The sequence below is a fragment of the Chinchilla lanigera genome, unplaced genomic scaffold, assembly GCF_000276665.1.
Source record: "Chinchilla lanigera isolate Chin_1 unplaced genomic scaffold, ChiLan1.0 scaffold00066, whole genome shotgun sequence".
Taxonomy (NCBI): Eukaryota; Metazoa; Chordata; class Mammalia; order Rodentia; family Chinchillidae; genus Chinchilla; species Chinchilla lanigera.
In genome coordinates this window covers 8,673,069-8,701,004 of record NW_004955467.1, presented here as the reverse complement: position 1 = coordinate 8,701,004, position 27,936 = coordinate 8,673,069, and the positions used below count along the sequence as shown (strand labels likewise).

The following is a 27,936-nucleotide window of genomic DNA, read 5'->3' as shown; positions in this document are numbered from 1 at the left end:
CCTCCCAGCGCCGGCGCTCTCACACCCGCTTCCTCCTTGCCACCGCTCGGCTCTTACACTTCATCCCTGGACTAGCTCTGCCGACGGCGACCACCACGGCCTTATTTTCTTCTCTGACTCAGCTTACTCCCCGGGGGGCCTGACTGGCTCATTCCTCTGCTGGGCCAGCAGCTCTTCCCCAAACCGCTCTGCACTTTTGGCACAGAGGTAAACACACGGCTGAAACGATGGTGACTAGCCCAGGGCCGGGAACTGTGGTGCCCAGAGAGGAGCGTACAGAGAAACCGCCTCAGAGAGGTTTATTGGAGCCAAAGCGCCTGTGACCGGCACCGGCAAGAGGGGCAAGGTTTTGGGTCTGCTGGTGACTGGCACAAAGGCCGAATCCAGCTGCTTATTGCCACCTGTGAGTGTAGGTGACTTGACCCCAATCAGAGGAAGTATCAACTGCCATGATTTGTTGTTCCCACACCAGCTCCAGGAAGCCCGGCAGCAGAATACATTACAGTAGGGGAGCAGTTTGCCAACCAAAAGATATGGGGTCCAGGTTCAGCAACAGAAAGAGAGGTGCCACAACAAGAAGATGGAGCAGGAACCCAGGCCTCAAGGTTGCCAGGAAGGCAGGAAAAACTTCCAGGCCATCTTTGCAGTTCAGGTCAACAGGAGGCGGCAAAGGCCCCCAGGGAGCAGGGGTGCCCTGGCTCCTGGATAGAAAGGCAGGTCAGTCGGAGCCTGGGATTCACCCTTGTCAGGAGAGGGAGCTCTCCACACTGGAACCGCTGGAGCCGTGGAGGTTCTGGAATAGGAAGAGGAAACACATGCCCCACAAATGTAGTTTTTAGTCCTCATCACACTCATCATTCTCCTCCCCAAGTTCAGAAATTCCCTATCAATCCCTCATCTCACCTCCTCCCAGACACCCCTCCCATCTATGACCTACACTTACCTAATGGGGCAATATTACAGGGCTTCCTTTCAAGCTCAAACGCAAGCACAATAGGACGGAGGACAGAGGGGCCAGTACAGAGTGTCCTGAGGAAGAGTGTCAAGGGCTCACTCATCTTGGCTGAAGACTAGAAAGGGAAACGGAATTAATCAGAACCCAGGCTCCCAAATTTGTCAAACCCTGGAACCTGGGTAATTGAGCCCCCCTCTTGGTCACACCTCACCTCCAGCTGGGCTCCAGGCCATGTAAACTGCAAGGCTACTCTCCCTGGCCCTCGGGCCAGCTCTAGGAGGGAGGTCCACTCACTGGGACACAGCCCGAGTGCTTCTCCCACATGCTGATTCTTACAGGTCACCACGGCTTCAGCAGTCCCATCCTCTACCAGAAGCCTAGGAAAGAGAAAGGAGGCAAAACTTCCCACAGCAAGCCCAGGTTGCCACTCCCCTGAACCCAACATGCTTCCCTCCCAGCATTCCAGTCACTTAACCCTCGATCATTCAAAAAGCATTTTATTAAGCAATTCCAAGGAGCCAGGAACTGTGCTAACACAGACAAATGAAGCCTGTCTAAGGAGGAGGGAGACAGTGGATGGGTGCCCACCTGATGCTGGCCTGGCTTACTGACGTCTGAGTGGGGCAGGCGGGACCCTGACGAGTGCACCTTCCCTGGGATGAAAAAGGTGGCTGCAAAGTCTGATGGGTTCCATCACACCCCTCTGGCACGCCACACCCAGCTCCGCCTGGCCCTGTTCCTACCTGGGGACAGACACCGCTACAGTGAGCACACACCCACAGGAGCTGAAGGCTGAAGACAGAAACCACATGGCAAGACACAGTGGCCCGAAATGGAGCCTGTCCAGGGGCTCGTCCACCTCGCAGAAGCTCAGCCAGGTAGATGCGGGGCAGGGGAACACTAGGGAGAGACCGAGAGAGGCAGTGGTTAAGAAATAAGCAGAGGGCCGGGGCACTGGCACACTCATGTGTTCCCAGTGGCTTGGGAGGCTAAGGCAGGATGAGCACAGACTGAAGACCAGCCTGAGCAATTTAGCAAATAATCATCAGTTACCTCTCGGACATTAATGCCAGGATGCTAACCAAGAGATATTTGCTTTTTAGACTGAAAACCATTCAAAAGCCTAGAACATTAAATATTTCTGGGTGAAATGATAGGTATTGGGTAATTTTTATTTAGAGCAGAGGAAATCCTGACCAACACACTCTTCTGGGATTGGAGAAGCCTCTAGTTATGGCAAAAGCCCCAGAGCCGAGGACGTGAGTGAGTGAGACATGGGTGTGAGGCCCTGAAGTTTAGGGATCGGGGACTGGACACTGACCTGACTGTGGTTTCCGGGGGAAAACTCAGGACCTGCACGTAAGTGGATGACTGGAAACAACAGTAAACATTGTGGGACCTGTGAGCGGGCGAAGAACAGTAGTGAGGAAGAGAAAGCAGTCAGACTAGGCTAGCAGCCGTGCGCAAGAGATCAGGCTTGACGGGGTTGGCTACCCCGCACTCTAAGGACAGGCCTCGGGCCGAGGGAAGGACTGGTCTGCAACGTTTCAGCAGGGTAGAGGGCACATGTGGAAGTTAACATATTAAAAGCAAGCAAAGAAGCAGGTGTGATGTAATCCCAATATTCTCGGAGGCTGAAATAGGAGGACTGCAAGTGTGAGCTCAGCCTGGGCAATTTAGCAATTTAGTGAGATCCTGTCTCAAAATAAAAAAGGGCTGGGTAGGTAGCTCAGTGTGAAGGCCCCTGCTTCACTCAATGGTGCAAAAAAAAAAAAAAAAAAGAAAAGAAAAAGAAGAGAGCAAGCGAAGAGGTGCCACTGCAGCACAGTCGGGGGAGGGTGAGCACTCGAGAGCGGCCTGTCAGCAGGGAAAGGCGGCACGGCCACGTGACATGGATCTTCACCTGGAAACCCTCTTCTCCAGTTGGCTGAAGTGGACTTGGGCTCCTGGAAGGAGCCCTAGTGGGGCCGGCAAGTGTGGTTCTTCCATATATATGTCCAAGTGCGGGGGGAATTCACATTTAGCAGGCTCTAGCGCTACAGTTAGCTTCACACACCTTCTCGGGGCCCGAGTGTTCCCTGTAGGAGGGGAGGTGGCCAGTGGGATCTGTCAAGACCACACAGTCCCATCCCTTATATCACACCCACCCCAAAGGAGAGGTCATTACCAGGCTTTGTCCAGGAACGGCCCAGAAGTGGCTCACACACTGTCCGTGACAAAATCTCAGCTGAGAAAGACACTAAGGAATCGGTGAAACTGAAAAGTGGAATACACAGGGAAACCGGGCATAAGAACATAAGAATGGTGAGGATAAGGCTGAGGATGGAAACAGGAGCTATAGTATCTGCTACAATGACACATGTAAGGTCTTGAAACTGGACATGGTGGTGCACACCTGTAATCCTAGCACTTGGGAGGCTGAGGCAGGAGGACTGACCAAGAGTTTGAGGCCAGCCTGGGGTACATAGTGAATTTAAGACCAACCTGAACTACACAGCAAGACCCTGTCTCAAAAAACAAGAAGCTAGGCATTGTGGCGCACACCTGTAATCCTAGTACTTGGGAGGCTGAGGCAGGAGGATAGCTCTGAGTTCAAGACCAGCCTGGGCTACAAAGTGAGTTCAAGGACAGCCTGAACTGCATAGTGAAACCCTGTCTCAAAAAGACAAAAACAAAAACGAAAAAAGAAACAACAAAAAAAATCCTGGAAAACCTTGGGTTCCGCCAAACTGCTCACTAAGAGTAACAGAACATGAATTTCACGCCTGAAGCAGAATATTCAAAACCTGTACAATTTGAAAACAAAAAATAATGAAATCTATGCCACTTTGGAAGCAGAGGCCTTACCAGAGTATTTCCCTTCAGTCTATACTTGCATTTGTACCTACAGTCTCTATCAAGAGACTTAGTTTATGACTTGAGCTCAGCCCCTCATCCACTCAAGATACAGGTCTTCGGAAATATTGTTTTTTGGATAGTGTCCCACTATGTAGCTCAGACTTACCTGGAACTCCCAATCCTCCTGCCTCAGCCTCCTGAATGCTAGGATTATAAGTACAGCAGAAACATTTGCTTCTTTTCTTTTCTTTGATAAGAACAGATACTACACTTGATCTTAGCCAAAAGGCCTAGAAGCGATTTTGATTTTTTTTTTATGGTACTGGGAATTGAACTTATGACCTCAGGCTTGCCAGGCAAGCGCTTATGCCACTTAACTATATCCTCAGCTCTTCCCCCCACTTTTTTTTTTTTTGTTTTTTTGTTTTTTTGTTTTTTTCCGGTACTGGGAATCGACCTCGTGCTTGACAGGCAGGCGCTGTGCTGCTAAGTTAAATCCCCAGCCCCTCTTTTACTTGAGACAAGGTCTCACTACATACTTCAGGATGGCCTTGAACTCACTATGTAGCCCAGGCTGTCCTCAAACTTGCAGTGATCTTCCTGCCTCAGCTTCCCAAGTGCTGGGATTACAGGCATGTGCCACTGCATCCAGCTCAAAAAGCTTACGTGTGGGAATATTGCTCCTACAGCCATCATCCAGCCACTTGTACTAAACCAAGGCCCTTCTCTATATTCTCAGCTTTTTTCCCTATATTTTCTTGTTTTTCCTATTTTCTTTCATTGTTAAAGCTTTTCCTCAAGTGTGAGAATGCTCCCTTGTAGCCATTTGCAAACAGTCATGGGCTAGGGGAATAATATGAATCACAGCTTCCTTTTTACACTAACATTACAGTCATCCCTCACTATATTGAGGTTCACTTATTGTGGCTTCACTGTATCACAGGTTTTCTTAAAAAAAAAATCTAATTCTGTATCACAGAGTTTTTGCTATATTGTGTGATTCTGTGGTATATAGGTATTTATATAATATTTATGATTTTAATTATTTTTGCCTAAAAAATTTAAAACAATATAAAAAACATAAAAATGTTAATTCAAACATATTAAAAGGATATTAAATTGAAGTAAAATACAGTATGTATTCATTAGAATACTGTACTGTACACAATGGAAATGCAGTATGCCACTACCACTTGTGCAAGTTTGCCAATGTGAGATTGTACACAGCACATTATTGGTTGATGGAATGGAAGGCAACCAACCCCAGCATTGCGTTCTGTATCCTGGGTGCTGACTGGCTCAGAAAGGACGACTATAACATCTGTGTTTGCTCTCCCACACTGTGCCCATACATTCAGCGTCTCTCCTTGTCCACTTCACATCGAGTACCCACATGGAATTTTACATGTTGTTAAAACTACATAGGTTTAGCTGGACATGGTGGCACATGCCTGTAAGCCCAGAACTCAGGAGGCTGAGGCAGGAGGATCATTGCAAGTTCGAGTCCAGCATAGGCTACAAAGTGAGCTCAAGGCCAGCCTGAATTGCATAGCAAGACCCTGTCTCAAAAAGACAAATAAATAAATAAGTAAATAAAATTACATAGGTTTAAGAGTGTAGAAAGTGTTTAAGAGCATATGAAATGTCAGTCCAGGCGTGGTGGTGCACGCCTGTAATCCCAGCACTCGGGAGGCTGAGGTAGGATGATCCTTGTGAGTTCGAGACCAGCCTGGGCTACAAAGTGAGCTCAAGGCCAGCCTGAACCGCAGAGCAAGACCCTGTCTCAAAAAGACAAAAAAAAAAGAGCGTATGAAATATGTGTAAGAGTGTGGGAAAGGTTAATAAGAGAGTGGGAAATATTTATAGGACTGTGGGAAGGGCTTATAAAGCCTTAAAATTTATATGAATAATTAGATACAATGCCTCTACTTTGCAGGTTTTCACCTATCTTGGGGGTCTTGGGAACGTAACTCCCGTGATAGGTGAGGGATCACTGCATTCCTCTACAGCTGGATGACGTTAAAGAAACATCTTGCTCAGGTGCAATGGTACGAGCCCACAGCACCAGCCCCTAGAGAGAATGAGGCAGAAGCACTGTCTCAGCCCAGGAATTTGAGGTCAGCCTGGGCAACACAGAAAGGGCGGTCAGGGGCACACACACCGTAGCAGCACGGACTACTCACCAAATCCAACCTGTACAGAAGAGACAGTGTGGCCAAATGAACTGGAGGGGCTGGTAGACACTTACTTTCCACTGAGCAGGTTGGGCAGGGAAGACTCAGGCAGTGCCCTGTGTAGGCCGGGCACTTCTGGCACATCCTGGGAGCTCTCAAGTTCCAGGGTCCACTCATCCTGGACAGCGAGGCAGGACCCACAGGCAGCCAACTCCAGAGGACGCTGAGACGTGCAGGATGAACCCTCTGCTTCAAACAATGTTGGTGTCTACCAGAAAATGGGAAGACAACGGCCTCTGAGTATGCCGGGCCAGAGGAAGCATCACAAAATCCTCCACTATTGCTCTTTCTACAGCCTGGTGAAGAAAGAGATCACAACACAGACAGACCCAGCCTCTGTAGGAGACCTGGAGGGACCAGCACTGGCATGCCTTCCCAGACTCCAACCCAACACAGCTTTCAGGGAAAGGGGAGGATGAGCTGCGGCACTCACAGAGGGAGGGGCGACAAGTCGGTACACTTGCCCTGGGTGCAGGAATGCAAACCAGCGGACGGAAGAGCCAAGGAAGAGGAGGAGAACCTGTAAGGAAGGACAGCAGGGAGCTGGGTCCCAGCTCAGAGCTTGGGCATGGGAGGCCAGGCCCTAGGTGCCAGGAGCCCGGCTTTACCTTCTGATCCTTGTTCACATCTTTCAGGGGCTCGGGTGGGCCCCATTCAGTCCCCTCCTTCCTCTGGGTGCCCCCAAGCCAGATCCCTGACACCTGGAAACTGAAGGTGGGTTTGAGCACCTCTATGCTGGCCCTTGGGGAGGCACAAAAATTCAGCTTCATGAGGGTCTCCTTGTGGGACAGCAAGAACAGCCGGCTCTGTCCTACACGGGGCCCCTCCAAGGAGGTAAGCTCTGTCTGAGGAGATGCTGAGGCACTGGCTGAAAGAAGTGCAGATCTGGGCACAGGCAGGATCAAGGCGTCAGCAAGAAAGAACTGGACATAAACTCTGCTGGGAAGACAGGAACAGATCTCTTGGTGATGCAAGCATTGTGTTTTGGGTCCCAGCACTCTCCCACTTGAATTCAGGAGGACAGTACCACCCTAAGAAGCTGACCTAGCTTGCTGCTTCTGGATGAAGTCTCCCATGCCCAGCTCCTTCCAGGAAGGAAAGCTGCTCTTGACATTCCTCTCTATGACCAACTGGAACCTCTCCACCCGAACCAGGCAGCCTAGAGGAAGAAAGTTCTCTGTTTTGGCAAGAAAACTACAGAGTAAGCAGTAAGGCACAATACCCTGCAGGTTTCACTGCCCATCCAAGGCCAGAGCTGATTCCCTCCACACTTGACCATTAACCTCCCAGGGGGCAATACTGCCACGGAGGAACCATTCCACCTCCATGTACAATTCTGGCCCTGGCCTCCGAGGCTAAAAGGATTGGATTGTGCTTTTTCACAAATCCTTAAAATGCCTCTTCCTAATTCTCAGTAATTCCCCTCTCTAGGGTTTTCCTGTCTACAAATCCTAGTAAACCAAATACGACAACTGTCCTTCCAAATGCAGAATGTGAGAAATGGAGTTGTCATCCTGGTATGCATGTTAGGAGTCGGGGGGCGGGTGCTGTTAGGAACTGTAGCTCTGGTTAAGGGTCACCTGGCTCTTTCTCTCTACCTGACACACCAGTTTCCCAAACTTCTCCTTAAACTCGTTCATCAACATGTGTCACTTTACCATCTCTAGTAAACCTCAGCAGATGTTTCTTGCTGGTCATTGCCTCACACCCAATTGTAAAATCTCTACCCTACAAGCACCACCTTTCTGCCTCTGAACTCCATACCTATGAGCCTTGGGTCAGTGACAGGCTGAGAGTCCTTGGCCAGGAGCAGGCAGGGCAGAGAAGCACTTTGGTCCCTAAGTTGCAGATAACCTTTACGAGACGAAGCCACCAGGACCCCAAGTAAAACCTGTAGGAAGAATCAGGCATGGTGGCACACGCCTATAATTCAAGTAGGAAGACCACACATTCAAGGATACCCTGTGTTACATAATGAGTGCAAGGCCACTCTGAACTACAAAGCAAGGCCGTCACAAAACAAAACAAAACAAAACAAAACAAAACAAAACAAAACAAAACAAAACACAAATCTTATAAGAAGAAGACCAGCATACAATATTTACTTAGTTTCCTGGTACTGGGGATTGAACTCAGGACTTTCACACAAAGCTACAGCCCCAGTTTTTTGTTTTTTTTTTTTTTCTATTTTGAACAGGGTCTCACTAAGTTGTTAAATTGCCCAGTCTAGGCTTGAACATACAATCCTGCCTCAGGCTTCCAGAGTGCCAGGATTACAGACGAGCACCACCACATCCAGCTTCAATTTTTTTTTTTTGTTTTTTTTTTAAACAGAAGCCACGCAGACTGCATTCCCCCTCTCTTGCTCCCCCTAAGGAGAAAGCAAGAACGATCATGAGTGGCAGGTGGCAGCTGCAGCGAAGCAGTACCAGGAGCCAGCTCCGCGCTCAGGAAGGAGCCCTGTGCCTCCTCCTCGCGGTGTCCAGTACTCTCCACTATCAGAGAAGCTTCGCCAGTAACATGCTATAGAAATGATCCCTCCTCTTTTTTTGATCAATTTTGCATGCCTGTATCTGGTAATCTGAGCAATTACTTTGAAGATAACAACATGTAATATAACAATCATTGACTTCCTATCATCTTGTTGCGAAATTCTCTATCATTTTTAATGGGTTTTTTTGAAATTTTTTATCTCTGTAAAGTAAAAACAAAGATCCCTGAAAGTATAGCTCCAAAATATTAATAATGCTCCAAATATTAATAATGAGCATCAGTGCCAGGCACTGTGTCAAATGTGAGCACACAAAGCGAACAAAAAAGATGTGGCTCTGACTACAGAGCGCCTGCTCTTAGACGGACGGGAAAAATACAAAAACATTTGCACATTTAGTAGCAAGAAATACAGTGCAAGATTGGAGCTAGAGGTAAGAGAGCACGCAGGAGCTCATAGGCTATAATGAGGAATTTGGTTTTATTATGTAGGCACTGAGACAGAAGTGTTTGAACAATGAAAAAGTTTAAATAAGAGAATTCTATAATCCAAGTTACATTTTTACTGCACTCTTTCTAGTTGCTGCAGGGAAAATGAAGTGGTGGGGACCAAAAATAGATGGGGCACTCTAGTCAGAATGCTGGTATAGCTGGGCATGGTGGTGCACGCCTGTAATCCCAGCTCAGGAGACTGAGGCAGGAGGATCACCATGAGTTTGAGGCCAGGGTGCACTACATAGTGAGACCCTGTCTCAAAAAATTTAAAAAGGGCTGGGGATTTAGCTCAGAGGCAAAGTGCCTGCCTGGCAAGTGCAAGGTTATGAGTTCAATTCCTGGTACCAGAAAAAAAAAAAAATAGAAGGCAGTTGGTATAGTTAAAATGACCAAAAAAAAAATGACAGTTACCTGGACTAGAGTAATGAAATGAGGCTGGCAAGAAAAGGAAGCCCCCAGCCTCCCAGAGCCGCTTACCTGGGCCGGGCGGAAAGCAGAGGGTTGCAAACAGAACCAGGACCAGGCCAGGCGCCGGTTGAGCTGGCTGCTGGGCAGGTAGGCAGCCTCTGGGAGGGGCAGAAGGGCCTTTGGGTCAAAGGAGGCCCAAGCCTTCTGCTTCCCTTCTGCTGCCAGCGTGGCCAGAGTGGAGAAAGAGCAGGGAGTCTGCAGCCGAGCAAACTGTCTAGGAAAGAGAAGGAATGAGGTTGTGTCCTCTAATACATCAGTTCTGCCACCCACCTTCCCTTGCATCTCGTACTTTCTGGAGGGGACAGTGATGCGGCTCTTCCAGGATCTCACTGTGTATATTCCGAACCGTGCTGCTTGGTGGAGCAAGGTCATCCAGGGCAGAAGCCAGGAGCTGCAGTCCCAGGCTGGGGCTCTCAGGAGAGGAATGCTGCAGGAACTGGTGGTGTCTCAGCACATGGGGACATAGCCTTGGCCAAGACAAACAGCACAGTTACTTCCCCTAAGTCCTGTCCCTTCCAAGATCTTGCTTCCCGTACACAGAAACCGTTCTACACACACCACCTCCCTAGCCCAGACCCCCATGCTCCTCACTTGCAGGCCAACTCCACCAGGGCCCTGCTGGCCCACAGGTAGAGGGGAAGTCCTAACTGACGTTTCCATATCAGCTGTTCATACAAGGAGGCCCCATAAACTTGGTGGGACAACTGAGTCCCAGGCTTCTGACAAGAAAAGGCCCGAAGCAGAACGGCACCACGGAGGCAGGGCGCCAGCACTGGCCTTGTTGTCCCTCCACCCACTGACTGGAGAAGGTGAACATCCAGGAGCTGCAGGAAGATGACAAAAAGGATGAAAACAGAGATAAAGCCCCACTTCAGTGACCCCAGACTGTTCCCACTGCTCACGTCCCAGGACAAAGGCACACAGCTTTCCCTGCGCTGGCTGCTGCTCCCTTCCAGACTTCACGCCTCACTCCAACACAACCCACTCCCTGGGATCAGTGTCATCTCCCACTCTCGCCAGTCGGTCTTTCTGAGGACCTGGTGGCTCCTGGCTGGATAGGGGCCCTCTGCCCTCTCAGCAGGCTGCCTCAGATCCTCTTGGCCTACATCAGAGCTTCAGCCGACTCCTCCCCAACTCAGGAGGGCCTTCTGTGAAGACGCTTTATCCTCAACCCCTCCTCACACACTGTGTCCCCTGTGCCCAGGTGTCCTCCAGGGCATCAGCAAGACTGCTGTTCTCCTTTGCAAGCTCTTGTCCAAACCATCTGCATGAAGAGCACTCCGAGCCGGGGGTGCGGCACATGCCTGTAATCCTGGCACTCTGGGAAGCTAAGGCAGGATTTCAAGTTCAAGCCCAGTGTGGGAAACTTAGTGATTTAGTGAGACCTGTCTCAAAATAAAAAACAGCTGGGGATGTATCGCAGGACAAAAGTCCTGAGTGTAATTCCCAATACCATCAAAAGAAAAAGAAAAGAAAAGAAAAGCATTCTGTCCAACATATCACTTATTATTTTGTATTTCTCCGAGGAGGTTCCCACCTAGCATAACGAAAGAGCAGCCAATGAAGTAAGCGAACCGCTGAGGGGATCCCTGGTCACCGGCCTGACTTCTTACATACCTCCAGAGAGACCCCAGGTCGCACCACCCGCCTGAGGCCATGGAACTGCTGGTACGCAAGGCAGAGTTCCAGCTGCCCGTCCAACTCATAGAGGCCAGCGGGCTCATTCAACACGCCAGTGACTGTTCCCTGCAGAGGCCAGAGGTCCAGTGTGTCACCCACCTCTTTCCTTCTTGGAGATCCCCACTTCCTGCCCCACAAGCTCTAGGATCTCTTCCTAAGGCTCACCTTATAATGTAAGAGTCTGGAATTCCGGAAAGGACCTTTTTGCCCCTTCCTCTCTTGAGAGCTGCTGGGCATGGGGGCTGGTTTGGGTTCATCCTCCAAAATGGGTCCTTCTAACTCCAGCTCTAGCTCCTGCACGCATTCTGCGTTTAGCAGCATCAGATGGGAGGAGGGAGTGGTCGTCCAAACACGGTAACGGTGACCATAGACCCTGGATACTCGAAGTTCTGTCAGCACATAGTCCTCACCAGGCTGAAGGGCTCGGTGCCACACCAGCTGGGCAGGGATCTACCATACATGGAGGCAGACAATACAATGCATGAGATGCGCCCTACAACGCTGCCCTCTGCCAGAGCTCCTTCTCGTCACAGTGTGACCTCAAGACCTGCACCTCATGAGTTTTCCCTGTCTCCTCATCTCTATGCTTCCCAATGAAATCGTAAACCACACATTTTCAGGATTTCTCCTTTCTCACTGGAGATGTCAAATACTTCTTAATCCCTTCCTCAAGATATAAATCATTCCTAAAATTTCCTTTAAAATATACTAATATTCTGCCGGACGTGGTGGTGCACGCCTATAATCCCAGCACTGGAAGTTTGAAGCAGGAGGATCGCCACAAATTTGAGGCCAGCCTGGGCTACACAGTGAGTTTAAAGACAGCCTGAACTATATAGCGAGACCATGTCTCAAAAAGAAACAAAACAAAATAAAAATAACAAAATACACATATATACATACACACAATTATTCCATTGAGAAAATTATGCCTTTTTTTTTTTTTGGTTTTTTTTTTTTTTTTTCTGGTACCAGGAACCGAACTCACGACCTTGCGCTTTCAGGCAGGCGCTTTTGCCACTGAGCTAAATCCCCAGCCCCAAATTATGCCTTTTTTAACATTTCCCACATGCCTGTAATCCCAGCACTTGGGAGGCTGAGGCAGGAGGATCATTGCCAGTCGAGACCAGCCTAGGCTACAAAATGACTTTCAGGCCAGCCTGAACTGCAAAGCAAGACCCTGTCTCAAAAGGACAAAAAAAAAAAAACATTTCCCATCTCCTACTCCACAGCATACAAACAACATTCACCTATGTCATCAATATGCTGGGGTACAAATGCATGCACGTGCACTGGGATTATGGGGGATCACAATCACAGGCATGCACTACCACAATGTGGCTATGAAGGTAATTTTATTTTTAGTGCGCCTGCATTTTAACTTTGACCCATTACACAAGGTCAGCTGTGGAATTTTCCATTGTGACATCATGAGAGCCCTTGAACACTTTCAGATTTTGGAGCACTTTGAATTTCTGATTAGGGTTGCTCAACCTGTATCTGGTTTGTCCAAGAGGGAGGACAGGAAGGACAATTCAAGGAGAAGGCAACAACATAATAGTCCTCGGAATTCAGACTAAGCCAGGCATGGTTTGGGGACCAGGAGAAAACCTGCAATGATGGAGAGGAGGGGTGTTGCTGGAAGTTTCAGGAAACGAAATGGCAGAACCAAGACAAGGGAAGAAGCCCAGAAGGGCCAAGAAGGCATCACCTGGACTGGGAGGAGACAGTAGGACAATCGCTGAAGAAATTAAGCCTGAAGAAAAATGTTCATGGGTAAGACGGTTCATAAACACAACAATCTTCTAAAGCATGCTCCTCCCACAGGCATAAGATGCACGGCTGCCTCTCTCAGGGGCTTCGAAAGCACCTGACAGGAGCCGGAGTATTGCTTAGTAATGGAAAGGGTCCTGGTATGAACCAGGCCCTGGGTTTAAGCCCCAGAATAACAACAACAAAATACCCACACTACAGCTCAAGAAACTCAAACTTCAGTTATCTGTGCTCAACTTTCCAGACCTCTGTTTCTACTCTGAAACCAGCTAAGTCCCACCAGTTAGCCCTTGGATAGCACAAGTCATCATAAGGTATTGCTGAGCCCTTACTTAAAACTTACCGTACAGGTCAAAACAAGTCATTAACAATGGTCTGACTGAGCAAACAAATGAAGGATTGTGGGAGGTTCCACTCCCCAGCTCCCCCTCTGTGCTCCTTCAGCTCTCAGGAGGACCCCCAGTATCTCAGCCCCTTCGCCTTTCTTCACATGCTGAGGTCCTTCCCTTTCCCTGTCTGACACCAGGATCTGAATGCTTAGCCCCTCAATCCAGCCCTCTCTACCCTTCACCCTTGAGTGTCCCAGTACCACATTATACATCTGTCTCCATTCCTCTCTAAGGTAGAAACCGCACTCCAGGAAGACAGATCCATGCCATCCCAGAGCCAAACACAGGCCTCTGTTGCTACCTGGCAATCTCTTATCCCCTACTGACTGGTACAGTGGCTACCCTGAACCTTCCCTCTCCTTTTCAACCTCCAGTCCTTCACTGGAGAGATCACCTCAGCTCTTAGGCTATAGAAAAGATTCACAGGGTTATCTAGAGCAACAAAAAGTCTCCAACATGCCTCTTCAGCAGCCCGTATACATACCAAGAGCATGGGGGTGCTTTGCTGCTGTGGGTGTAGCTCAGCGATAAAACATGCACACGTAAGGCACTGGGTTCAATACCAACCCCCAAAAAATCCACAAAAAAAACCAAAAGCACCCTCACCCTGAACCCTCAGTTTATTCCAGAGGCCACCTCTGCCCCTCAGACAGCCTTATGCATGTGTACCTATCTGCCACTGTACTTATAACTTACAATCCTATGCAGCCACCGTTGCTATACTCATCGATTAAGAGCTGCCAAAGGCCGGGCGTGGCGGCACATGCCTGTAATCCCAGCACTAGGGAGGCTGAGGCAGGAGGATCATTGTGAGGTCGAGATCAGCCTAAGCTACATAAGTGAGTTCAAGGCCAACCTGGACTGCATAGTGAGACCCTGTCTCAAAAAAACCACCAAGAGCGAGCTGCCAAAGGACAAGAGCCATCATCTTATTCAACTTCTAACTGACCAAGGTGCCCAGTCCATAGCACATATTCAATCAATAAAGGCTGAATCTCGGTCCAGAACATCCTCTCCTCTCTTCTAGCAATTTGAAGCCTACCTATCCTTCAAGACCCAAACCAAGTTTACAGCACCTTATACAGCCTCCCCCAACACCATAAACTCTAACTGGCCTGCTATAGCAATTACAAATTACACCACCCATCTTAGAACTTACATACTGCCTTGTATTATTCTTTAGTTGTTTCATTAATCCACGCCATATAGGATCTACATACTTTTTTTTTTTTTGGTCTTTTTGAGACAGGGTCTCACATGCAGTTCAGGCTGCCTCAGCCTCCCACGTGCTGGGATTATAAGCATGCGCCACCACACCCAGCTAGGATCTACATACACTAAGCTTACAAACTATCCAAAGGCATCATCTATAAAAATGCAGGTATACTTCAGAGATGTCTATCTTGATATATAGCAAGAAAGAGCCAATTCTGTCCTTCATGAAATTTTCTAATGATCCTTAAGAGATTTATATATTCTTAAAAAAAAAAAGAGAGATTTAAAATATTCTAATGTAACCCTGGCTTGGTCCTCATGCCTATTATCTCAGCATCTGGGAGGTTGAGGCAGGAGTATTATAAATTCAAGTCCAGCGTACACAATTCAGTGACTTAGCAAGACTCTGTCTCAAAATAAAAAATAAAAAAAGGCTTGGTGATATACTTCAGGGTAAGGGCCCTGAGTTTAATACCCAATACCTTCCTCACCAAGATCCTCCTTGACCCAGGAGAAAAAGTCAAGGTCAGAAATTTAGGCAGCTTCTTTTTAAAAAGCATGTTTAATTTCTTTACACTCTATTCACTGATACTTAAGCTCATCACATTCACATATGTAAGAATTCTAACTTTGCTACTAAATCTAAGTCTCCTTCCTTTTTTTTTCTCCTTCCTTCCTTCCTTCCTTCCTTCCTTCCTTCCTTCCTTCCTTCCTTCCTTCCTTCCTTTTTGTCTCTATCTTTCTTGGTGATTCTAGAGATTGAACCCCTAACTTCACACAAGCTAGGCAAGCGCTTTTTGTTTTTTGAGACAGGGATTCACTATGTAATTCAGGCTGGCCTCAAACTCACTATGGAGGCCAGGCTGGTCTAGAACTCAGGGCAATCCTGCTGCCTCAGCCTCCTGAGTGCTAGGATTACTGGCATGCAACACCACACCCAGCTGTAGGCAAGCAGTTTGTTAACTAAGCTAAACACCTTGTCCTGTTTCCTTTTCTGAGAAACATGTTAAAGAACCTTTCATGCAATTTTCTGTATGCTTTTGAAATATTATTTAGATGATTATGTATGTCATGAAGCAATGATTTGCCCTAGTACAAATATTAATGCTTTAGGGGCTGGGGATTTAGCTCAGCGGCACAGCGCCTGCCTGCCAAGTGTGAGGTTGAGAGTTCGATTCCCAGTACCAGAAAAAAACAAAACAAAACAAAAAAATTAATGCTTTAAAAATTGTACCTAGAGCCAGGCATGGTGGTGCATGCCTATAATCTCAAAACCCAGGAGGATGAGGTAGGAGGATTGCTCCAAGTTAAGGCATCCTCAGCTACATAGTAAGTTCAAGGCCAGTCTGAGCTACATGGCCAGACCTGTCTCAAAAAACAAAAAGTACTAGCTGATCTAGGAGCCTGGGGATTTAGCTCAGCAGCAAAAGCGCCTGCCTGGCAAGCGCAAGGTCGTGAGTTCGGTTCCCGGTACCCGAGAAAAAAAAAAAAAAAAAAAAAAAAAAAAAAAAACTAGCTGATCTAAAAAGAATCAACAATAAGTGCCAAATTTGTGTTTTTAATGCATTTACTCAATGCCTTATTTGAACTAAGACAATTTGTTTGCCCATCCTTCTAACATAGAGGAAAAATAAGTCATCCGGACAGTTTTCAAAAATGTCACAGTGGATACAAAGGTTATCTATGCTACTGTATGAACTGCATGGCAGAAAAGCCTATTCCCTACTCCATACACAGACAGCAACACTGCTGGAATTTCCTCTGCACAGCACTGTTCCAGAAAATAGCTCTCAGCTGCCCTCTTTCCCTATGCAGTTCCTTAAGAAGTTCTCTTTCCCATCAGGAGTTCAGCACCGCTTCCACACCCGCATGCCCTTGAACTGACCTTGCCCCTTACCTGAACAATAATGGGCACCTGGCTGACAGCCTGGCCCACAGTGGCAGGTGATTCACCAAGAGACAGGACGAAGTATGTCTTCTGCTGACTTCTAACCAGAGGACTCAACCGGACCAGCTTCCCGGCTAGATTTGACTGCGCAACTCTGAGCTTGCTTCTAAGAAGGGAGAGAAGGAGAAGAAGTCATTTCTATTTCTTTCCTTTGTCTCTACAACTGTCTTCCCTTCCAATGTGAAGAACCTGATAGGTAAAATGTTCATAGGGCAAAGTTGTTCCAAAACCCTTCCAACTCTTCTTTCCTTACATAAATGTGGTAGTGATAGAAAGTGTCCATATTTGACCCCCACAGATACCATTTTAAAAACCTTCAAACTCTTCTTTGCCCTTAGATACAAAACATTTCCTTTGAAGAACACTTCCCTTACACAGGATATAATGGTGCATATAATCCCAGCACTCATGAGGCTGAGGCAGGAGGATCCCTGCGAGTGTGAAGGCAGCCTGGGCTACATTGTGAGTTCTACGCCAGCCTGAAACTGTATAGGGAGACCATGTCTCAAAAAACCAAAAAACATAACCCTTCTTAGTAATCTTTTTATGTGGTACTGGGGATTGAACCTAACACCTACACATTGAGCTATATCCTCACAGCTCTAGCCTTTTTTAAGTTTTTATTTTGAGACAGGATCTCTCTAAGATGCTAAGTTGCCCAGGCTGGCTTCAAACTCCCAGGGATCCTCGTACTTCAGCATCCCAGAGTGCTGTGATTACAGGCGTGCACCTCTATGCCCAGCTCTTTTTACCATTCTTGATGTTCAAAGTCCCACGGACCCTTTGGAATTTGTCTTTTTTTTTTTTTTTTTTTTTTTTTGAGACAGGGTTTTACTATGCAGTTTAGGCTGGCCTTGAACTCACTGGGTAGCCCAGGAAATCCTCCTGCCTCAGCCTCTCGAGTGCTGGGATTACGGGTGTGCGCCACCATACCTAGCAACCCTCTGGAATTTAGAATATTCCATCTATATTACTATCAAAACCTTAAAAACTGGGCATGGTGGTGGTGGCCCACGCCTGAAATCCCAGCACTCGGGAGGCTGAGGCAGGAGGATCATTGAGAGTTGAAGGCCAGTCTGGGCTACAAAGTGAGCTCAAGGCCAGCCTGAACTGCATAGCGAGACAAGAAGACAAAAACAAAAACAAAAACTTTCTTCCCTCCACTGAACCACATCATCTCCATGTTTCATGGTGCACCCACCTCCCTGAGAGAGGCAGCAGTTACCTGTGTCTGAGCACCCGGGATGCAATCTCTGGGTACAGGACAGGGATAGGTGTGAGAGGGTTGGGACTGATGGTCAAAGGAAACACTGGCACAGGGGCATCCCAGAGCTCCAAGTGCCCTTCCCCTGAGGAATTCCACTTAGCAGGAGGAAGGTAACTCCAGCTGGGGAACAAGAAGAGATGGCCCAGCCAAGAAAGGTCCAAACCTAAGAGCTGGAAAAAACCAAGAAGATGGGTTAACTGAGTCCTTGAATCCCACCTGCCCCCTAGAATCCTAGCTGCCTTGCTCTTTAGACACCACTCCTGTTAGAATCTGAAGCATCTGACTTGGTCCTCCCTACTTACCTCACAGCCCAGGACTCCAGTGTTATCTCTCACAAAGAGGCTTCCATCCCTGCTCTCTTGTTCCAAGTCCTGTGACAGGTCTGTTAGTGTCCCTAAAAGTAACAGCTGCTCCTGAGGCAGAGGGTTCCCATTGCGCCCAGCCTCTTGGGCCCAAGTCTCATAAGCACTACCGCTCCAGGACAGGTGGCTACAGCATGGATGATGGCGGCTCCTGAGTTTCTGGACTGAGACAAAGCTGGAGAGTGGGGAGAACAGAGGTTTACAAAGCCAGTCCAAGCCTAGGAGGACACGGTCCCACAGTTCATGAAGGGGAACATGACCTAAGAGATGTGCGTGATGAAGAGAAAAGAGCTGCAGGGGAGGGCCTAACAATGAGCATGAGGTCTGGGTCTAGAGGCCGCATATTACTGAGGGAAAAGCAAAAAGTCCCTGCCAAATGATAGTGGGGGGCAGGGCGGGTAATAGGGATCAAACCCAGGGGCACTCTAACACTGAGCCATCCTCTGTCCTTTGCACTTACTTTCTTTCTTTTCTTTCTTTCTTTCTTTCTTTCTTTCTTTCTTTCTTTCTTTCTTTTGAGACAGGGTCTCATTATGCAGTTCTGGTTGGCCTTGGACTCACTGTGTAAGGCTGGCCTCAAATTTGCAGCGATCTTCCTGCCTCAGCCTCCTGAGGCATGCACAACCACGCCTGGCTCTAAACTAAATCATTTTCAAACACAAGACTTTTTCAATGTGACCCTACAATACAACACAGCCTCTCTCAATAGAGGAAGCAGTGTGTTGATTTGCATTCTGGCAAACCAGTGTTTGAAGAACCACTGGTTTAACCTCATGAATGATAAAATTATACAGAATAATGAAAATAATGTTTTGAATAACAGAGTACAAGTAATGTCCTCTCACCAAGATTCCTTTGCCTCTACTGACTGACACAGGGAGTCAGCCTGTAGAATGTGTTTCCAAATCCTATGAACAGGTTAAGGGTGCCAGGGAAAAAACATCCTAGCAGAAGTTAGTTTGGGCAATGACGAATTAAGCAAACGTAAACAGATTTTTACCTTTTGTCTTAAAAAGCATAAACAGGGCTGGGGATATAGCTCAGAGGCACAGCGCCTGCATGGCAAGCATGTGGTCTTGAGTTTGATTCCCAGTACCAAAAAAAAAAAAGCATAAGCAAAAAGTAACTTTTTATTTTATATATGTATATATATATATATATACATATATAAAATAAAGCAGTTTAAAAAATAAGCTAGAACTACGTACTTCAATATGAAGTATAATGTTAAGCACACACACACAAAAAAACACTAACAAAAAAACCCAAAAGAAGCCGGGCGTGGTGGCTCACACCTATAATCCCAGCATTCAGGAGGCTGAGGCAGGTGGAGAATTATTGCAAGTTCGAGATCAGCCTGGGCTACAAAGTGAGCTCAAGGTCAGCCTGAACTGCATAGCAAGACCCTGTCTCAAAAAGACAAAACAAACAAACAACAAAAAAAAATGTTAAATACAGGCAAGCAAATTACAGAGGATATATAAGATAATGTATCATTTATATAAGATAATCTATTGCAGACTGCTGAAGGATAGATGGATCCATAGTAAGATATAGATATTGTGGGAATAATATATCCCATACTTAAAGACAGTGGTTACTGCTATAAAGAAGAAATAGGTTTCCTTTGGTATAAATTTTCTGAGCCTTGAATAAGTTAATGAATCCTCTAAATCTCCTAGAGGTTATATTGAAAGTCTCTCAAACTTATTTGGCCATGAAGCAAACTCTGTTCTTCTGGTGCTTCACTAACATTGCCTAGTATGGTATAGTATATGAAATGATAATGTGCTAAGAATCCTCCAAAAATACACTCAGAAAACCTTAAAGTCTGGTCTTTGTTTTCTTTTTAAATTTTGAGGTACCTGAGATCAAACCCAGGGCCTTCACATTGAGCTACATCTCCAGGTCTTTATTTTTTTCTTTTTAAAACAGGGTCTGATAAGATGCCTAGGCTGGGCTTGAACTTGTGACCCTCCTGCCTCAACCTACCAGACCACTATGATTATAGGCATGTACCACTATGCCAGCTTGAGGTCTTTTTTTTTTTTTTTTTTTTTTTTGGTCTTTTTGAGACAGGGTCTTGCTATGCAGTTCAGACTGGTCTTGAGCTCACTTAAGGTCTTAAAAACAATAATCCAGCTGGGCTGCAGTGGAAGACACCTGAAATCTTACCTACTCAGAAGGATCATAAGTTTGAGGTAACCTGGGTAACTTAGCAAGACCATCTCAAAACTAAAAAAAAAAAAAAAAGCCAAGTGTAGTAGTGCACATCTATAATGCCAGCACACAGGAGGCTGAGACAGGAAAATCACCAGGAATTTGAGGCCAACATATGCTATACATATGCTATAAAGTGAATTCAAGGCCTTGCTGAACTATAGTGAGAACTTGTCTCAAAAAATAAAAATAATAAAAATGATAACAATAAATAAAAATTAAAACAAAATAAAATTAATAAATACAGACAGACTTAGGGATGTAGCTCAGCACTAGAGTGCTTCCATAGCATATACAAGGTCCAGGTTCAATTCCCAGTACTGAAAAAACAAAAGGAAACAAAAAAACAATCTACACTTGGTAAAGTCTTGAATCTTTCTGAATCTTTTGTTTTGTTTTCGTGAGATACAGTCTCACTATATAGTTCAGGCTGGCCTTGGACTCCCTGTGTGGCTCAGGCTGACCTCAAATTCACAGCAATCCTCCTGCCTCAGCTTCCTGAATGTTGGCATTATAGGCATGTGCCAAAACACCCACCCAATCTCTCTGAATCTTACGTTCCTAATATACAAAATGAAGATAATACTAGATTCTTCCCCCACCTTGAGAACTCTTTTTCCAAATTTTCTTTCTTCCCTACTTCCTTTCTTCCTCTCCTTTCCTTTACACTTGACTTAATCCAGTCTAGGAAAAGAAGAGCTGCAGGGAAAATTTGGCAGAAGGGGATGTGTTTAGACCACTTCGTCCTCCACTCACTCTTCTCACTTCCCTGTTTTCTGTTTTTTTTTCCTTTTGCTTGTTTTTTTTTTTTTTTTAAAGAGAAAAAAACAACAACAAAGACAAAAGCAAAACAACATAAAAACAGTAAAAACGATACAGAATTTCAGAACAAGACAGGAAGTTAACAATGGTTGTTACATTACATATTGTTATCTTCAACAAAGTTGCTGAGATTACCAGATGTAAAAATGCAAGACTGATCAAACAAAGAGAATAAAAAATAATAATACTAATAAAAAAAAATTAGAAACGATACAGGACTTCCCTAAACAAGATGGTAGGAATTCATCAGCGGTTGTTATATTGCATATTGTTGTCTTCAAATAAGTTGCTCAGATTACCAGAGATAACCATGCAAAATTGATCAAAAAAATTTACGCATTAACTGTTCTTTTCAGTTCTGTTTTTTGTTATTGTTCCACACTCTAGTTTTTAAGGTTCTTGATAGCACAATAAATTACTATTAATTTCTTATCGTAACTGTGTTTTGAAGTATTGTTTTCAAGCGCCTGCCTGGTAAGCGCAAGGTCCTGAGTTCAATTCCCAGTACCAAAAAAAAAAAATGTATTGTTTTCTTCTGTCTTGTAGTCATGTCTCTCCAGTACTTTGTCTATAGGCATGCTGAGCTACTTATTTTCTTCTGATACTTATTCTGAATGAGAGTTGACTACAATCCAGCTCATTCTTTAAAAAAGTGAAGATGGATTTTTCTGTGCTTTTAGCATCAAGGGATATCTCAAACAGTGTCTCCAGATACTGTCTCTTCTAGTTTCATGGATCTCGAGCTACCTTTTCTTTTTCACAGTGATTTCTGTGATTATGCAGGTCCACACTTATGTGTCTGTCGGCCTTTCTTCCTAACATTTACCCTGACAATTTCTTTCTTTCTTTTGCCCTACTGTACCTGTGCTATGCAATTTGGATTCTACTTGTAGCAATTTCTCCCCAGTGTTGGGCTGTTTCACTGATTTCAAGAGGAATACAGTACAGTACAAGGCCCAGGCAGTTCTAGTGTGTCATCAGGTCTTACCATGTAGCTTTAACACTCACCAGCGGGTGGGAATCCCTTCCATTTTTAAAGTACAGATTCTTCCTTCTCAATCTGAAATTCAATCTCCCTGCCAACCCTCACCTTCCTTACCTGTAGCTGATGGGAAGTGTAAAACCGTGGTTCGTCTCCTGGGAACACCAAATCCTCTTCACACAGTCAATCACCAGCTGAGTCAGATGAACATTAGGCTCCTGGTCAGTTGGACAAATGGCCTCTTGGATGAAGGTGTGGGCAGCCTCAAGCCAGGCTTGTTCCTAAGGAAAGTAAATCTAGTGAAAACATCTTCAGGACTATCCTGTCCACCAAAGAAACTTTTGGGAATAAAAAATAGGAAAAAAAAAATCCAGAGAGCATATAAAATAAAGATCAAGAGCAAAAGTGTTTAGAATTTGAAGAAGCCTTCAAAGTCCTTAGTTGATTTTTTTTAAATGTGGTTTTTTTTTTTTTTAAAGACAGGGCCTCATCATGTAGCCCAGGCTGGCCTCAAACTTGCAATGATCCTCCTGCCTCAGCTCTCAAGTGCTTAGATTGCAGGCCTATCCACCACGTACAGCAGAAATCCTTAGTTTATTTTTTTTAATTTTTATTTTATTGTTACATTTTAGATACATGTAGTGATAACATTGCTCACAGGGAATTTTTTTTTTTTTTTTGGTTTTTGGTTTTTCTCTAGTACCGGGAACCGAACTCACAACCTTGCGCTTGCCAGGCAGGCGCTTTTGCCGCTGAGCTAAATCCCCAGCCCCGCTCACAGGGAATTTGTACCTGTACATGATATATCTTCCTTCAGAAGTCCTTAGTTTAGAGCAAGGATGTAGCTCTGTAAAAGAGCACTTGCCTGGCATGAACATTACCTTAGATACTATCCTTACATTACCTTAGATACTGTTTCTACTACTTAGATACAGCACAACAAAAATAAGTCTTAGTCTAGCCACAGTTACTTGAAGTGGCAATCCAGCTTTGGTCTTCCTTCCTTTTCTAAGAAACCTATAGTAACCCTTGAAGTGCTCACCTGGAACACACATTCCTCTCTGGACCCTGTTCTGACCATCTCAGGCAGACCGCCAGGTGTTCCCACAGCACCCTGCACTCTCCTCTATTAGGAGTAATGACTACAGCCAGGTACAGCATCACACACCTGTAACCCCAGCCCTCAGGAGGCTCTCAAGTTTGAGGCCAGACTGGACTACAAGGGGAGACCTTTGTTCAGAACAAACAAACAAAAAAGAACGACTATCACCATGTTTAGTGCCATACCATCTTACATGAGGTCTGCGTCTACAAACAGCAAGTTGAAAAGCAAGAAGAGGTAAGATCACCCTTTCCTCTTTTTTTTTGGTACCAGCAATCGAATTTAGGACCTTGCACTTGCAGGCAGGCGCTTGTGCCACTGAGCTATATCCCTGGCCCAGAGCTATATCCCCAGCCCCACCCTTTGAAAAATACTGTACTTTATCTCTTTTTTTTTGTCTTTTTGAGACAGAGTCTCACTACGCAGTTCAGGCTGGCCTTGACCTCACTTTGTAATCCAAGATGGTCTCAAACTCACACCAAGTGCTGGGATTACGGGCTTGCGCCACCACACCCAGCACTGTACTTTATCTTGCTCATAAAAAATAGGTCATAGTATTGTTCTGTAATATGCTTATTTAAATAAGTGTGCCTAATAGGACATAAAAAGGACATAGACATATGATTTTAAATCACTTCCCTTTTTTCAGGTATATACATTTGAGTTTCCACAAACTAAACATATGCAAGATATAAATCCCAGTGAGCTACATTCCCAATTCTTTTCGAGATAGGTTCTTGCTAAATTGCCTGGGCTGGGCTCAAACTTGCAATCCTATCTCAGTCTCTCAAGTAGCTGGAATTACAGGCTTATGTCACCACTCAGATTAAGATGTGAGTTGTTTTTGTTTTTATTTTTTTATACAGGGTCTCGCTGTGTAGTTCAAACTGGTCTTGAACTTACTATGTAGCCCAGGCTGGCCTCAAACTCACAGCAATCTTTCTGCCTCAGCCTGAGGGCTGGGACTACAGACGTGCACCGCCATACCTGGCCTAAAATGTGTGCTTTCTGAGAAGGGAATGAACTACTTTTGCATGTTTGACACAGATTCTGGTTGCCATTATATACAGCTTTAGGGAAGAGGATCAGCTTGGCATCTTCCCAATGTAGGCAGCTTTACTTTAAAGCTCTCACCTGCCTGGCAAGTGCAAGGTCCTGAGTTCAATTCCTAGTACCAAAAATAAAAATAAAAATAAAAATCTCAAGAGAGGGCAGGAATATAGCTCAGTGGCACAAGAGCCTGCCTGGCAAGTGCAAGGTCCTGAGTTCAATTCCTAGTACCAAAAATAAAAATAAAAATAAAAATCTCAAGAGAGGGCAGGAATATAGCTCAGTGGCACAAGAGCAGGCCTGGCAAGTGCCAAGATCCTGAGTTCAATTCCCAGTACCAAAACAAAAATAAATAAATAACATCTCAAAAGAGTTTAGGAGCGAGACCTTTATCCTACTCAATGGTATTTCTAAATCATTAGGAATGCAGCTTTGTCCCTCTGGTCAATCTTTCACGCTCAGCAAATCTTTAGCAGCTTGAAAACAGCATGAGCAGGGTGTGGTAGCAAACACCTGTAATTTCAGCAATTGGGAGCTGAGGCAGGGCACTCCTGTAATCTCAACACTCTTGGGAGGCTGAGGTAGGAGAATTGTTGCAAATTCGAGACCAGCTTGGGCTACAAAATGAGCTCAAGACCAGCCAGAACTGCATAGCGAGACCCTGTCTCAAAAAGACAAAAAGAAAGAGAAGAAAACAGCATGAAAAATCTATCTTCAAAGCTGGGCATGGTGGTGCTCACCTATAATCCCACCACAAAGGAGGCTGAGGCAGAAGAATGGCCACAAGTTTGAGGTCAGCCTTGGCTCACAGTGAGTTCGAGGTCAGCCTGAACAACATGGCAAGATCCTGTCTCAGAAAAGAGTGTTCAAATTCTAGATGACTTCAGGATCCTTGTGCAGTCTTATCACTGATGTACACCTTCACCCTACCTCTGTCAAATATTCTTCTTTCATTCAGTTTTGGCCCCCAGACCAGGTCATCACTTCAAGCTGCGCTACCAACATACTCAAAGCCTAGACTTTTACTTTTTGTCTTCTCAATTTTTTTTTCCAGTACTAGAGATTGAACCTGAGTCACTCTATAGGCCTAGCCCTTTCTATTTTTTTTTTTTTTTATGTTGAGATAAAGTCTTGCTAAATTCCCCAGTCTGGGCTTGAACTTATGATTCTCTAGCCTCAGCCTCACAAGCAGCTGGGATAAAAGATATGTGCCCCTATGCCCAGCCTCATTCTTCTTTTTTAGTGGTTCATATACCTCTGATGACTTGTCTGTTGTTTAGCACACCAAATACCATGGCTTCTCAAATACCACTGTTTCAAAATGAAATTAAGTTTTTAATTTTATTTTATTTTTGTCTTTTTGAGACAGGGTCTTGCTATGCAGTTCAGGCTGGCTTTGACCTTACTTTGTAGCCCAGGCTGGTCTCAAACTCGCAACAATCCTCCTGCCTCAGCCTCCTGAGTGTTGGGATTACAGGCGTGCATCATCATGCCCGGTGAAATTAAGTTTTTTAAAAAGACAAATCCAAGCCAGGCCTGGTAACACATGTATCCCTGTAATCACAGCTCTCTGGGAGGCTAAAGCAGGTAGATGGCAAGTTCAACCCCAGTTAGGGCAGTTTAGAGAGACCCTGTCTCTAAATTATTTTTAAAAACAACTAAGGATATAGCTCAGTGTAAAGGCCCTGGGTTCAATTCCCAGTACTCCCAAAAAAACAAAACACAAACAGACAGAAAACCAGACAGATGTGGTAGCTCATGCCTGTAACCCCAGCACTCAGGAGGCTGAAGCAGGAAGATCACTGTAAGTTCAAGAAGCCACCTTTGGCTACAAAGTGAATTTAAGGCCAGCCTAAAATGCATAGTGAAACCCTGTCTCAAAAAGACAATAAATAAATCAATAAATACACAAACAAAAAGAAAACCAAATCCAAACAAATGAAGTAAACTATGGATTTCATCTGCTGAATTGGAATGAAGCAGGTCTGCATTTTAATAAGATCTCTAGATTGATTATGAACAGTGTAAGCTGAAGTTTAAGAATAAAATACACACTGGGGCTCGGGATATAGTTCAGCAGTGCAGCGCCTGCTTGGCAAATGTGAGGTCCTGAGTTCCATTACCAGTGTAACACTACACATTAGCCAGGCATGGTGGTGCAAGTTGAGGCAGGAAGACTGCTGAGAGTTCAAGGCCAGTCTAGATTAAAAAAATAAAAAACTATACACCTTTCCCTCAAATACTTCATCTGTTGGGTGGCTTTTTTTCTTTTTCACCATCTAATTTAACTTCTTGAGTTTTGCAAGTACTGGGAATTCAACCAGGGCCTTGTCCATATTGGGCAAGTGCTGTATCACTAAACTACATCCCCACCCCTTTTTACTCTGGTCTGAGACAGTGCTAAAATGTCCAGGTTGGCCTTGAACTTGTGATTCTCCTGCCTCAGCCTCCCCAGTAGTTTGGGATTACAAGTGAATGATCAGCCCAGACACGGCCTGGCTTTAAACAGCCACCAACTGATGATTGTTCCCACATCTTTAAACTAAATTTGAGTCCTCCCTCCTGAGCTTTGGTCCTGTCCATCTACCTACCAGAGTCTCCACCTGGCCAGTCTATAGGCAGCACAAGCCTAACAATGACCTTGTCACATCATCTCTTCTTCTAACCCTCTTTAACTTAGCACACAACACTCTCAAATAGTTGTTTTACATTGAACCTAGTTATACTCTTCAGCTCCTTCCTTTTCTTGCACAATATCCAGACCTTCAGATTCTGTAACACTGTATTTTTATTCTATTTTCACCTCTGGAATCGCAAAACTGTTGCCAAGGCCAGAACCGGTCTCACTGCATTTTAATCAATAGTTTTCCAAATCTTCACACTGCTACTTGACTAAACTAAAACCCAAATCTCATCCATCACCAACACCCACCAACAGCTCCCAATAAAGTTGCTGCTCAACAAATCTTAGAAGACTCGGCTCTGGCGCCTCCACCACCATCCAATTTAACTTCCTGAGTTTTCCCAAACCCTTGCTCCACTCTTTTCAATTTGTATCTGCTTCCACCTTGTAAACTTTTTTTTTAGTGCTTTTCTGCTTTGCTAACTCCTACACGCATTTCAGAACTCTGAAATTTTTCTTTTTCCACCACAGCTGCGTCCGGAGTCTTCTCCAGGACCCACAGGGTCTGAATCCTAGACAGTGTAAGGAGAGATGTTTAAGACTCACAAGCGGGCGCTACGCAAATAAAGTAATAAAATATTCGCAGAACCACTAACAGAGGAAGGAGCAAACCGTCTCATCTCCCCCTCTCCCGGCCGCGCCCAACGAGGTCCAAAGGCCAGAGACAGGTGAAAGAAACGCGAGAAGAAAGAAAGTTTTGGACAAACACCGTGCCTAAGGGACGGAGATCAGCACTCACAGGGAGAGTCTGAACCCGGCAATCCGTCATGATGAGCCAAAGCCCCGCCCCCGGGAACCGCGCGAACGGACGCCGCGAGTGCTCACGGGAGGGACTGTCAGTGACGTCATCAGGGCGCGTCGCTGTTCTGCGCAGCGTTTGCACGGCAACGGATTTCCGAAACATGTCTGTCTTTCTTTTTTTTTTCTTTTAAGAAAACTATTTTCAACAATTAATATATCAGT

At 45.5% G+C, this 27,936-nt stretch overlaps 1 protein-coding gene across 3 annotated transcripts; it reads right to left on the bottom strand.

Moving 5' to 3' along the window:
* Positions 1 to 274: 274 nt before the first annotated feature.
* Ctc1 (CTS telomere maintenance complex component 1) lies at positions 275 to 27,936 on the bottom strand. Of its 3 annotated transcripts, none has more exons than XM_005399422.2 (23): positions 27,713 to 27,932; positions 22,256 to 22,419; positions 18,055 to 18,289; positions 17,711 to 17,922; positions 16,435 to 16,591; positions 11,326 to 11,610; positions 11,098 to 11,226; positions 10,072 to 10,304; positions 9,770 to 9,947; positions 9,490 to 9,690; positions 7,792 to 7,918; positions 7,072 to 7,186; positions 6,636 to 6,966; positions 6,461 to 6,547; positions 6,042 to 6,235; positions 3,123 to 3,211; positions 2,859 to 3,033; positions 2,277 to 2,354; positions 1,699 to 1,855; positions 1,544 to 1,608; positions 1,167 to 1,332; positions 944 to 1,070; positions 275 to 793 (listed from the first exon to the last, which is right to left on the bottom strand). In XM_005399422.2, exons 1-23 carry the CDS (start codon positions 27,875 to 27,877, stop codon positions 654 to 656), a joined length of 3,810 nt encoding a protein of 1,269 aa, XP_005399479.1. In that variant the 5' UTR covers positions 27,878 to 27,932; the 3' UTR covers positions 275 to 653. The 3 variants fall into 3 exon arrangements, with proteins under 3 accessions (XP_005399479.1, XP_005399480.1, XP_005399482.1); XM_005399423.2 differs by having other exon boundaries at positions 6,636 to 6,963; XM_005399425.2 differs by lacking the exons at positions 275 to 793; positions 944 to 1,070; positions 1,544 to 1,608 and having other exon boundaries at positions 1,206 to 1,332; positions 27,713 to 27,936.